Source organism: Culex pipiens, chromosome 3 (assembly GCF_016801865.2).
Source record: "Culex pipiens pallens isolate TS chromosome 3, TS_CPP_V2, whole genome shotgun sequence".
Lineage (NCBI taxonomy): Eukaryota > Metazoa > Arthropoda > Insecta > Diptera > Culicidae > Culex > Culex pipiens.
In genome coordinates this window covers 68,126,880-68,140,570 of record NC_068939.1, presented here as the reverse complement: position 1 = coordinate 68,140,570, position 13,691 = coordinate 68,126,880, and the positions used below count along the sequence as shown (strand labels likewise).

At 36.1% G+C, this 13,691-nt stretch overlaps 1 protein-coding gene across 1 annotated transcript; it reads right to left on the bottom strand.

The window, feature by feature from the left end:
* Nucleotides 1-11,844: 11,844 nt before the first annotated feature.
* Nucleotides 11,845-13,090, bottom strand: LOC120424654 (probable G-protein coupled receptor Mth-like 12). The gene is made up of 3 exons (XM_039588827.2): nt 12,865-13,090; nt 12,398-12,799; nt 11,845-12,341 (listed from the first exon to the last, which is right to left on the bottom strand). The coding sequence occupies exons 1-3, from the start codon at nt 12,989-12,991 to the stop codon at nt 11,986-11,988; spliced, it is 885 nt and encodes a 294-aa protein (XP_039444761.1). The 5' UTR covers nt 12,992-13,090; the 3' UTR covers nt 11,845-11,985.
* Nucleotides 13,091-13,691: the final 601 nt, after the last annotated feature.

Genomic DNA, 13,691 nt, shown 5'->3' with positions numbered 1-13,691 from the left:
CTCACCTGAAATTGTTGTCATTAGATGGAGCAGATATAGGACAATTATGGATTTACGTTCAGTAAAGGTGTTGCCCACATAACACACTGGCTTAGGGTAATATTTAACTATTGTAAATGTTTCGTATTAAGCACTACAGAGAAGTGGAGCCAGTAAGAGGTCGATGTCTGTTATCCCAATTTTGGTTTGTGAGGATCGTTGTAGACTCAGAATATTCAGCAGGAGTGAATGACTTTTGACCATGAATGAGGCCATATAAATTCTGTCACACACCTCTTCTGGGTTATTTGTGATGAAGAAGTGTAAGATATGGTTCAAAGGTGCAATAAATCAGATTGGAACAGGCTTTTCATGAGCAATTAAAATTAGACAAATGGGGTCTACACATTACAGCGTGACATTTTTAAATTTGATCAAGTTTTAATCTAACAGTTTCAATCTGTGCACATTTGTTTCAATATAAATTTTAAGAACTCTCGAGACACCAACTAAAACTTCCTTATTCTCAGACATTTTTTTTCCCAAGTTTATTCATGTTAAACCCCTCGCATTACGCGGATTATTATTGTTTTCTCAAGACACTATTCAGGGCGCAATCTAAATGCAAATTGAGCCCAGCAAAGAATCGCGAATTAGGACTGCGTGGAATTCACGTGGACCTTCTTCGGTGAGGCGGCTGCTCTGCTAGCTAGGCGACTGGATGAAGAACGATGAATAGCTTTCTGAACGACTTGAGCAAGCTGCTCGGTTTTTTCTTGTGCTTTTTTTTGGTGGCTGGTGACTCTTCTGCAGATGAAACCCACCACGAAATAACCCTCATCAACGCTTGGGATTTGCTAGGGGAGGATGGGGGTTTTGATCCGAAAGATCCTTGATTTTTCTTTTAAAGATACAAATTTATTTTTCGCTTTTCTTAACTCTACTCTACTCTACTCTACTCTACTCTACTCTACTCTACTCTACTCTACTCTACTCTACTCTACTCTACTCTACTCTACTCTACTCTACTCTATTCTACTCTACTCTACTCTACTCTACTCTACTCTACTCTACTCTACTCTACTCTACTCTACTCTACTCTACTCTACTCTACTCTACTCTACTCTACTCTACTCTACTCTAATCTACTCTACTTTACACTATCTAATGACTTAAAAACAAATTTTCAAAAAGTGAGCCCCACACACCCTCCACTCCCCTAACATCATCACGTTGAGATGACACTGACAAAAAAACTGCCCAGTTTCCGTCAACACAACGCAAAAAAAAACGGGTAAACCCCTCGGATTCGGAGCAAATTTTGCTCCGCTTCAAACACGTAAAAGACCGCCAGCAAATAGCAAAAAATCGTATTATCTGAGATAATCTTCGCTGGAATGACATTTTTCCAGCGTTTTCCTTTTCACCCCAGCTCTTTTCTTTTTTTTTCGTTGTGCCCTCCGTGTCACACTGTTGAGCTGCGTGCAAATGAAATTTATCCCGTCAAATAATCGACTTAATCGTGGGTGAAAAGCAATGTGGATTGAAGAGTCCACAGGACGAAGGAACCGACCGACGGCCGAAAATTTGCATAATTTTCCACTCAGGAGTAAACGACACGACAATGAGCGAGGGGCGAGACCACCACAAAAGTTGAAATTGAATTAGACGAAACAGTAGTGTGGGAGAGGATGCTTTTTCATGTCCTCGGTGGAGTGAGACCCTGTGAAGTGTCCTTTTTTGTTGAGGGGTTTTGTTGTGAGGGGATGAAAAGATGAATTTGGGGGTGCACTTTTGGGATCCGGACAGAAAGGAAGGGGAAAGGGTGCGACATTGCTTCAGGTGGAATTGGTAGAGTTTTCCCTATTGGGCAGCTGGAATGGTAGGAATTTTTTAATGACTGATGATATTAGATGGGTTCTTGTGGACCAATTTGATCGTAATTGATTTGCAAATAATTATTTTTTTGGGGGTTTCAATAGCTGATTTCTTTCAAAGGATTAGTAATTATCAGAATCAAAATTAATATCAAATATCGGACAATGGTAAAGATTTGACGAAAATAACGTAACAAACTTGAAATAGTGGCCTAAGTGATTATGACTTTTTTGCTTAAATGTTGTTGTTTTTTTTTAAAAAAAAAAGCATAAGAAAAGTAAAATAAACAAAAATGTTTTCCATCTTAGTTAAAATAAAAAACTTTGTGTGAATAATGCAAAAAATTTATGGCACCACTTTATATCTCCTTTTTAAACAAATAAATAAATGTTTTTGAATAGTATTGAATTTACACCTTTCTTACCTCGGTCACGTTCCAAATCTAAGAACATGAGGACATGAAATTAATTAATAATCACCATTTTAAGTTTTTTCAACATTATTATTTTTAAAATGGCTGTTACTTCTCAAGGATTGGACATTAAGACCTTGGTCAATATGGAGACTTTTATGAAAAAATGTCTGGAGAATCGAACAATCGATACATCTTAGACTAACGTCATGATTCGAATTCCCGGACGCTTCGAAACCCGGACACCTCATCTTGTTTTATCAGTTATTTGGATATAAGTTCGCATTTTAAATGTCAAAAATGGGTTATTTGATGAATTCTAACAACAACTTTCATTTAAAGTTTGTTTGAACGCTGTAGTTAATGTCAAAACAATTAAATAAAATAAAATTATGAGATTACCAAAAATGCGAAACATTTCAAGTGAAATATTTCATAGGTGTCCGAAGCACCGGGAAGGCAAAGCAGAAATTTATGGTTATGATTTCCTTAAAATCAAGCAAATTTTTATATAAATATCGATTGTTTTGATGTTAACAGCTTATTTGAGACCTAAAGAATGCCATTCACTAACATTTCAGTCAAAATTTGTGCGATTCATAAGCAAAAACGAGTGTCCGGAATTCGAAGCAAAAGTGTCCGGATTTCGAATCAGCTTTTATCAGTGTCCGGGATTCGGAGCACAACAAGTCATTTTAATTTTCAAATTCTGATGAAAAATTGTTAGAAAAGACATATTTTGTATTTATTCTCTTAAAACTTACTGTTGATACTACATCCTGATGATATTTCTTCATTTCCAACTTATTACATGATTTTTTGTCAGCTATAACAAAAATGATATGCTACTAAGTGTCCGAATTTCGAATCATGACGTTATTTCCTCAAAAATTTTAAGCGAAAAAAAAATCGTGACATCACCTTAAAATTTGTCTTTAAAACTTAAAAACTGAAAAATCTCATAAAAGTGGCCTGTATTCTTCTTTTAGTGTATTTTTTTCATTTGGTCCGATTTTCAATGTTAATATATGAAACATTTGTGAAATTTTCCGATCTTTTCGAAAACATTATTTTCAAAATTTTCAAATCAACACTAACATTTCAAAAGGGCCAAACATTCAATATTACGCCCTTTATTTGAAAATTTTGAAAATAATGTTTTCGAAAAGATCGGAAAATTTTACAAATGTTCCATATATTAATATTGAAAATCGGACCATTAGTTGCTGAGATATCGACATTAAAAAATGGTGGGCTGTTTGGGTGAGACTTAGAAAACATCAATTTTCCTGTTTTTAAACCTTTGCATTGCAATATCTCAGCAACTAGAGGTCGTATCAGCAAAGTCCGAAGAAGCAAAATATAGAGAATTTTCTCAGCTTTTCAAAAATATTTTTTCCAAAAGTGTGCAAACATGTGCACTAATTAAAAAAAATGAAAAACTGTGACTATTTTCAAAAAAGTCACCTAAATATGGATTTAACTTGAAAACGGTGCACTTTATCAAAATTTTACTAAAGTACTTTTTGATTGCAAATTTGATTTTCATAGCTCGGTCAATGATTTTTTGCACAACCTGGAAATTTCTGAAAAGTTGGCATTTTATGTCCTCTAAAACATATCAAAAAATAAAAAAAATTAAAAAAAGTGTTTTTTTAGTAAATCAAATTTTAGTAATAACAAGTTAAATAAAAAAATCACCAAATTTTTTTACCGTGTATAATTTTTTTCCAGTGTAGTCCGTATTCATACCTACAACTTTGCCGAAGACACCAAATCGATCAAAAAATTCCTTCAAAAGATACAGATTTTTGAATGTTCATACATCATTTTTGTATGGACAGCTGCCAAATTTGTATGGAAAATTATATGGACAAACTAATGATGCAAAATTGCTTCTTTGGGCATACCGAAGGCACCAAAAAAGTTTCAGTCGGATTAAAAAATACAAAAATTGAAATTGAAGAAAAAAGACCGATTTCGTAGAGAATTGCTCTACAAGTTTGCCTCTGGTTACTTTTTGAAACGAAATTACAAATTACAAAATTGTTAAAATAACTTACGCCTTTCTAAAATGCTATACATATCCATTTACACAAAAATGTCTCATATAAGCCTAGGATAACATGTCTACAAAGTTTCATTGATATCGGAGAAGGTCGGGTTACAAAGTACCGAAAAAATCCTGATTTGAGCTTGAGTTGCTCATTAATATTGCCATTACTTTTAATAAAGCGCGTTGAATGTTTGATTTAGTATGTTTAGAAACAATAAAATCATTTTAAAAATACTGTAAAAAAATATACAACATTGCTGAATACTTATCAGAAAACAATCTTTTTTAAAAATGAAAAAATGCCAACAAAACCTATTTTGAACATTGATTCAAAAATATTCTTCATTCACTAAAAAAATCATTCCACTGAAAATGCCAATGACTGAAAAATACAAAATTCTGTTTGAAAAAGTCATTTTCATTTTTTTATATATTTTAAAAACATTGTGACTTTAAAAGTATACAAATAATCTTATTTCCAAACTTTTTATGTTTTTTTTAAATTAATCTTCCGGAATACACGTGTTTTAGCCTCCCTGACAAACATCCTTACAAACGATGCACAAATTACACAAGCGAAATTTCCGAAAGGTTAAACTAACTCTTAAAACTTGAAGAAATGTGAACGGGGTCTACTGGGATTGAACCAAGGGTCCCGATTTTCAGTTCAATGATCAAAAATCACTCACTCATCACCGAATGAATCTTTGCCGACTGGAGCGCGCAACCATTCGCGAGCGAAAACTTCCCGCTCTCTGCCAGCGGCTTGCTCAATCACTTCACTCATCGAATCAAACACTTCGTGAATTTCTTTTCCTACTCCGTCTTTCAACCCGAGGCACCCATGAATATGCTCAGAGAGGAGAGAGCCTAAAAAAATACTACCGCGGCGCTCACTTGGCCTACTCTATAACAGTTTGCCGTCAATTAGAATTTGGTATAGTGGAAATTGCTGCCAAATGTGTCTTTGGTGTTGTTTTAACAACAAAATTGCAAATTTTTATTGCTATCATTGATTTTAAGCCATTTCTTAAATAATAAAGTTTATCGCAAACTATTTTCAGTCAGCTTTTAGCGACACAACGAAATCGGTCTCTCTGAACCATTCGCTTTACTACCCGAGTGGAGTGAGAGGGAGAACAAAGCGAGAGTGTTCAGTAGCGATTGTTGTGGAAGTGGCGCTAGATTTGAACTCGCGAGTGACTGAGTCTTTTTGCAGCTTCAAGGCCCTTGGATTGAACCCAGGACGACTGGAATGAAAGGCAACCAACCTCGAGATCATATCAAATTTGAAATAAGGCTGTTGGAAATAGTTTTAAAAGATTTAGTTGTTATATGTTTGATAACATATTGTGTTTTTAATTAAAATTATTATCAACACTTTTGTTTACATTTTTATCGTTTCCATCTCTGAAAAAATAAAAACTAAGAATTTATCTGAGATGGTCAGGAATGACACTAGTTTCACGACTTAGCTTCGATGGAAGAATCTACGACTTGTGCAGAAAAAGTATAATTTTGACATTAGTTGCATATATGTGCAACTATTTTACGCATGGGGGTTGCCGAAATCTTGAGTTCAATTGAATATTATTAGTTTATCCTAAATTATGGTTTAACAGGATTCAACACAAGGTAAAAATAATACTATTTCAAATATATCCTTCCCTCAAAACCAACAGTTATCACCCTCTCTCCGTATGCTAGTGCTGCGATCACGCGCTTAATCAAAATCAATCACACCACAACTTCGTGCTTCGATTGTCATCTTTTCCGTGACAGCCTTCCGGTACGAAGACAATGTCAGGATTAGCAGTGCAAATTGTTTGGCCAAACAAATTACCACCACCACCACCACTTTACTATGCCATGAAGCGTGTCGTCGTAGTTGAGTGGCATGTCCCGACGACGACGACGAGGAAGTCCTCTCACCGGAAGGGCAATAATAAGATTTTCCGAGAGCATGATCCTTGGTGCAAACGCACACACACACACACACTGAGAGGAAACCCCTCACATATTGTAGCAAAGCCAAAACGGTTCCAGAATACTAAGTAGGACACCCGGTTCTTGATACTGCAATCCGATGAGAACCGCAAGAGGAAAAAGAAAGATTGTAGAGGTTGGAAAAAAGCTTTTGGGGTTGGAGGGCAGAGAGGAGCAGTATAAAAAACGTTACTTAATCCACCTTTAGGTGGTTGGTGCCTTCCTCATATTCATAAAGTCAATACATTCAGTAAAAATAGCAACATTCCCCCTTAACATGTTTAACAAATCAACTTTATTACTCATTTCTTTTGATATGGTTCGCAGACCATCAATATTTCTGGCTCATCGGCAAGGTCTGATAAAAAAAACCTATCCAACGATAGTTCGCATGGAAGATTCAGACAATATTTTTATCACAATATCTGAAATCAAACCTCTAAAAAGTGTATAAATAACACTTAAGTGCCAATAACTTTTAATAGGGTTGTCAGATCCTTGATGTTTTAGGCTCATTTGAAAGGTCTTTCGATTATCTAACTAACGATGGGTCGCATGATAGACCCGGACATAATTTTTACTGAAATATCTGAGATCCGGCCTCCAAAAAGTGTATAAATAACACTTAAGTGCCAATAACTTTTGATAGGATTGTCAGATCCTTGATGTTTTAGGCTCATTTGAAAGGTATTTCGATTATCTAACTAACGATGGGTCGCATGATGGACCCGGACATCATTTTTACTGAAATATCTGAGATCCGGCCTCCAAAAAGTGTATAAATAACACTTAAGTGTCAATAACTTTTGATAGGTTTGTCAGATCCTTGATGTTTTAGGCTCATTTGAAAGGTCTTTCGATTATCTAACTAACGATGGGTCGCATGATGGACCCGGACATCATTTTCATTGAAATATCTGAGATCCGGCCTCCAAAAAGTGTATAAATAACACTTAAGTGCTAATAACTTTTGATAGGATTGTCAGATCCTTGATGTTTTAGGCTCATTTGAAAGGTCTTTCGATTATCTAACTAACGATGGGTCGCATGATAGACCCGGACATCATTTTTACTGAAATATCTGAGATCCGGCCTCCAAAAAGTGTATAAATAACACTTAAGTGCCAATAACTTTTAATAGGGTTGTCAGATCCTTGATGTTTTAGGCTCATTTGAAAGGTATTTTGATTATCTAACTAACGATGGGTCGCATGATAGACCCGGACATCATTTTTACTGAAATATCTGAGATCCGGCCTCCAAAAAGTGTATAAATAACACTTAAGTGCCAATAACTTTTGATAGGATTGTCAGATCCTTGATGTTTTAGGCTCATTTGAAAGGTCTTTCGATTATCTAACTAACGATGGGTCGCATGATAGACCCGGACATCATTTTTACTGAAATATCTGAGATCCGGCCTCCAAAAAGTGTATAAATAACACTTAAGTGTCAATAACTTTTGATAGGATTGTCAAATCCTTGATATTTTAGGCTCATTTGAAAGGTCTTTCGATTATCTAACTAACGATGGGTCGCATGATGGACCCGGACATCATTGTCATTGAAATATCTGAGATCCGGCCTCCAAAAAGTGTATAAATAACACTTAAGTGCTAATAACTTTTGATAGGATTGTCAGATCCTTGATGTTTTAGGCTCATTGGAAAGGTCTTTTTAATACCTTTCTGAAAATGTATAACATGACAGGGTTTCTTACAAAAACCACCCTTTTTACAATCTTCCGGACATACGCCAAAATCGTTTTTTTAGCATAACTTTTGAAGTACTTTACTAAACTTCATAATTTTCAATAGGGACTTATGGGACCCCAAGACGAATCGAATGAGACCAAAACGGTCCAAATCGGTTAAGCCAGTGCTGAGATAATCGAGTGCATATTTTTTGGTGCACAGACCCACATCCCTACACACACACACACACACACACAGACATTTGCTCAGAATTTGATTCTGAGTCGATAGGTATACGTGAAGGTGGGTCTACGAGGTCAAATTAAGAAGTTCATTTTTCGAGTGATTTTATAGCCTTTCCTCAGTAAGGTGAGGAAGGCAAAAAGGTCACACCTACAGGAAAACTACACTTGAAGAAGGAAGTGTATTGGCAAATTGGTTGACACAACGTGACGGTCTAGGCGGGGACCTTCCGAGTCTTGTAGATATTTAGTATTTGTCCACTATTTTTACTGGTATGGGATTGATGCATTATTGTACTCACTAAATTGATACTAAAAAAAAGTTTGGTTTTAATTGCACTGAAAAATACTAACTTTGTAAACTTGTGCATACAATTTAACAAAAAATCATGGTAATATCTCAATATTGAAAATAAGAACAATTATGTAATTTTAATTTCAGAACTAACCTAAAATTAATTATGGGTACTTTTTTACCCTGACCCTCTCCAATTTACGTGAAACTTTGTCCTAAATGGTAATTTTTGTCTATGGAATGAATCCAAAGAATAATTTTCGATATCTCGTGAAGGAAGACCGAGCCACGTAGCCCAGTGGTAACGCTTCCGCCTCGTAAGCGGTAGATCGGGGTTCAAATCCCGGCTCGGACCAACACAACTGGTGATCTTTTCCCTTCTGGAGGCGACCTATGGAATGTTAACATTAACCTTAACATGTTAACATTAAGTTGAGAATGAAACTGCCACTGAATCCGCTTTGTAAATGCCGGCCCCGATACTCTTCAAGGGTGTTCCCCTCAGGAACAGGGAAAGATTTACTTACGTGAAGGACGAGCGGTACGTACCCCTTTGCGTTCTTTTTATCATTATTAATTTGCATTTGCAAAATGGTGATGAGTTCGAAATTTGGAACCAAACTTACCTTATTGGTCATATCCACTTTGATAGCGTAACGTCATCTGGGGCGAATCGAGCAGCTATTTTAGCCAGGTTCTTGCACAATTTTTTGATATTCTTGATTGATTTCGGTTTCAACACATTCAGAGCAAATAAATTAGTGCATATATTTCTTTATATGAAGCTTTCAATGCTTTACAAACTGCGGTTAAAATTTCACTATGAATAAAAAAAGTGTTATAAAACCTATTTTGGAAAATATTAAAATATTCTGAGAAATTATATAAATAAGGCTACCAACTCCTGCTGAGCAAAAATCCTTACGATATGACAGCATGGTATATCAAAAACTGTCAAGGAATTATTTATATAAATGAAATTAAATAAATTTGAGAAGTTTGAGAAACAGTGTCGTTTTTACAGCTAACAAATTTCACAAAATGCTATCAGAGTGCTTATGACTTGCACGTTTAAAAGTGTTCATAAAATAAACCGTGATTTGAATCAAAATATTATGTTCTTAATTTTTTTTAGTTTAAAAGTTTACGAAATGTCAAGTTTGCTTTAACGAATAATATCGTTCTCAGTGTTTTCACGAACACAATTAAAAATAAATTGAAAAGGTCCTATAACATGTGAAACACAACAGTTTATAGGACTCTAGATTTGTTAATTCAAATGTTCAAAGCTTTTCACAAGTTTTAGATGGCCTTTGGATATTTTAATGGATAAATTTATTTAGTAAGGAATTTCTAAAAGAACAATCCGAAATATTTTTTTAAAGGTCCTATCAACATATGAAAGACAATAGTTTATAGGACCTTTTAAAAAAACTCTTGACTTATTGATAATCTAGTTGAATTGAGGAAACCCGGAAAACTCTCCCTTTTTTAATCAAACTCACAGTAAAATAAAAATAAAAATGTCTAGTTAACAAAAGCTTTGACCAAATAAAAAAATGCAATTCAATGTTTAAAAAGTTGTTAAATTTCCGTACAAATCCGTATTATGCGAAAAGTTCCCTACAAAAATTCCGGCCTGTTAAAAATCTGCGAAGAGGGTCGGAAATCCGTATGATAAGGAAAAAATCCGTACAGTTGGTAGCCTTAGATATAAATATTTTTTTGTTTGGCCTGGAATATCAACGATTTTCCTTATTCCACCTTATTTTATGTGGAATTTGGTTTCGTCACTAAAGCCATTGAGTAAAAATTGAAAACAGCAAATTTTCAAAATTCCTTATGAAAACGTAAATTATTTAATTATTTTTATTATTTGACAAAGCAGCGTAAGCAAATACAAATTGATATCTACAGTTTTAATATTTTTTTAACATTTCGATGAAAACTCTTTTTAAAGATAAGTTATATGGTTTTTCAAACAAAAATGTTCGAAATGAAATTTCTTACAACATTGTTTAACTTGGAATATACGGATAAATTCGTAAAAATCCTATAAAAACCACACTTTAAAACTTTAACATGATGTCAACTCGTCGCTTGTGTGCTATCTTGTGAAACAACCTTTTTTACAGAAGAAGTGTTACAAGATAGCATACAAGTGACGAGTTTTAGAAAAAACGACTACCTGTATCAATATAAAATTACAGATCATTTCTGGTGCGACCCCTACACACAAAACTGGGGAGCGCTTGTCCGAGAGAATAGTGGTACCATTTATGGACACACAGAACACAGCTCGAGATGAGCGAGAGAACTATTCTTTCGAGGTTTAATCGCAAAAAAAAATCATCTATCAAAACAAAAAACAAATAGTGTCGACTATGGGAATCGAACCAAGGACTTTTGACAAACTAACCTAATGAATTATCTGTCTCGGCCACCAACTCTTAGTGACCAAGGAGTGGTCAGAAGTCGATATATGACACTTGTTGGAGTTTTATTGTTCCAAATAACGGATGAACGCATTTGTTTCGATGGTTTGAGTTGGTAGTATCGATTTTGGAGCTGAATTCTCAATAACCTACAAGGTAAGATTTATCGTGAAATACATTGTGATTTAAACTTTTCTTTTTAATATTTTACAGGCAATATATTAGTATATTAGAAATCAAGAGCACTAAACAGTTTTTGGGAATTTTTCTTTGTTCTTTTTCTGGACATTTTAGTTTCCAGTCAACAACCAAATATTTTTCAAAAAGAATGTTAATTGGTGAATTTCAGAATTTCAACTCGAAATTTGATTTTAACACAACAGTGGCATCAGACCATACCAAAATCAAAATATGGATTTAAAATGTGAAACTTGTTATCCCATATGCTTTCAAATAAAGCTTGCGTTCTAAAGGAAGAATTGGATAATTTGTAGTGCGCATGCCCGATAAAAAAAGTTACGCCATTCGACCACAGATGGCACAGAACAAAGCTAATGAAGTTTCTAGTTGAACAAACAGATAGCGTTCGGGGGTAAAATTGTTACGGAACTACAATTGAATGTTTGTTTAGTACAAATCATCATGTTTTGCACGGTTTTAAATGTAGTTTTTAATGAGGTGTTTTGTCCTACAGATTATTTACCAGTTTTTCCGGATTTTTTTTTCATATGAGATCATTACTTAGACATTTTGCGTTACAAAATAAAGTTTTTTTTTAAATATGCAAATCATCAAACATTTAAATTGTTATAATAGAAAATAAAGATGAAGTTCGAGCAAAACAAAAATCGTTATCAACCCATTAAATGGATTCACAGCACTCGGTTAAGTGAGGTTTATTTGCATTCGTCGTCATTGACACGTCAGTCGTCATTTTGGAAAAGTGGTCGTTAGTCAGGTTTTCGTTTCAAGAGGTATCTTGGGTCATTTTTAACAATTCTTCGTAGCTTAATGCGACCTTCCGCACCACTGATCAACGTGACGGTTGCAAATGAACAGGAAAAATATAATCACCCCCAGCATGTACACCGAAACGTTGGACATAAAGTACAGCCACTCGTAATCCTCCATGGCCCACGAGAACATGTCCAGCCCAAACGAGATGATCATCGCAATGAAGATCAGCACCGTCAACCCAAACCGCTCGTGGTCCAGCTTGGTGTCGGTACGGATGGTGTCCTCCGGCTGGTTGACAATTTTGTTGACCTTCAGCTTAGTCTTCACCAGCAGAACCCCGTTCACCACCATCAGCAGCGTCATCGGCAGGAAGAAGTACAGCAGATCGGCGGTTTGATTTTCGTTGCCTGAAGAAGGGGAGTGGTTTTGGAGGGAGGTTGTTGGAGAATTGACCAAGACTTACCGATGGCACACCCCCAGAAAGTAAACGGTGGCTTGAGTTTCTCTTCCAGAATGTTCAAATTGTTCAGCGCCAGACAGATGGTCAGGTAAGCCCCCGGAAGACCCCACCCGTATAGACAATATCTGGCCAAGCTTCGAGTTCGCCCGCTGAACACCGCGTAGCAATCGTAACACATGACGTTGAACCAGCAAATGCAAACTATTATGGAGAACCCGAGCATGTATCCCAAAGCCGAGCACGGTATCACCGTTACGTGGGAGTTCATGATCACGAAGCTAAAGTACAGCGTTATCAGTCCAGCGAGGAAACTTGGCAGCGCCCAACCGTAGATCGAACGGATCTGGGGGATTCGAATGTGCAAATATAGCACGATCAGCATCATCAAAATGCAGCAAACACCGGCTAAAAGAATACGAAAGAGAACACATTTGAGCAACATTCACGCATGGCTTCAAAGTGCGACTTACTCAAGATATACGGATAGGGTAGAATATCTTCCTCGAAGACATCTTTAGGAACTGCTTTCTCCGGATCTGCTGCTACTAGCGTTGCCATCAGCAACATTAGCAAACAATCCTTAAATTTAATCCTCATATCTTCAATCGATATCACTACACAAAAAAAAATCAACCTGAAGAGACAAAATTTCACAGTCAAGTTTGGAAGTCAAGATCAGAATGACACCGCGAGACAAGCGCCGCGGTTGTTTTTGTCTGGCTTTGATAAGTGCGCGATCGCGATCGCCTAAAAATAAAAATTTCATTCATTCGCTCTGGGTGCGGGTGATCGTCGTCCGTGGATCGACGACGACGACGCCGCCGTTAGTGAAATGAACCGTGATGGGGGAGAAAGCATTCGCGGGAAGAACGCGTAATGACGGCGAATTTGTAGGTACGTTTGATCGTTACTATAAGCAATTCGTCGTTGTCGTGCTGTCTTGTCGCACGTGCATTTTGGGCCAAATTGAGCCATTTTGTGCAGCTCACAATGCCTCAACTTTTGACCTTCACAGATCCCCAAAATTCGATTTCAATCCTGAGATATTCAATAAAAACCAAAAAAGCTCCGTCACTTTTAATATGAAAGAAGTTTTAATCTTGTCGTGTTATTATGGCACCACCCTGAAAATTTATGTAAGTGCTTCAACTGGCCAAAGGAATTTCAGGTCAGAACGCGTTTGACACACGTACATGTCCGACTACGCTTCTTTTTTTTTTTTTTGCTTTAAGCACAGAAGTCATGGATCTTTACAGCTCTCCCTTGTCGTATCGATTTTCTTCGAACCTCTTCTTTC

Excerpts from the sequence above, each read along its gene's own strand:
- LOC120424654 (XM_039588827.2), bottom strand. The coding sequence starts at position 12,991 with ATGAGGATTAAATTTAAGGATTGTTTGCTAATGTTGCTGATGGCAACG. Across the intron at positions 12,800-12,864 it reads ACCCTATCCGTATATCTTGA|CCGGTGTTTGCTGCATTTTG; the intron begins GTAAGTCGCACT and ends GTATTCTTTTAG. Across the intron at positions 12,342-12,397 it reads TTTCTGGGGGTGTGCCATCG|GCAACGAAAATCAAACCGCC; the intron begins GTAAGTCTTGGT and ends CCCCTTCTTCAG.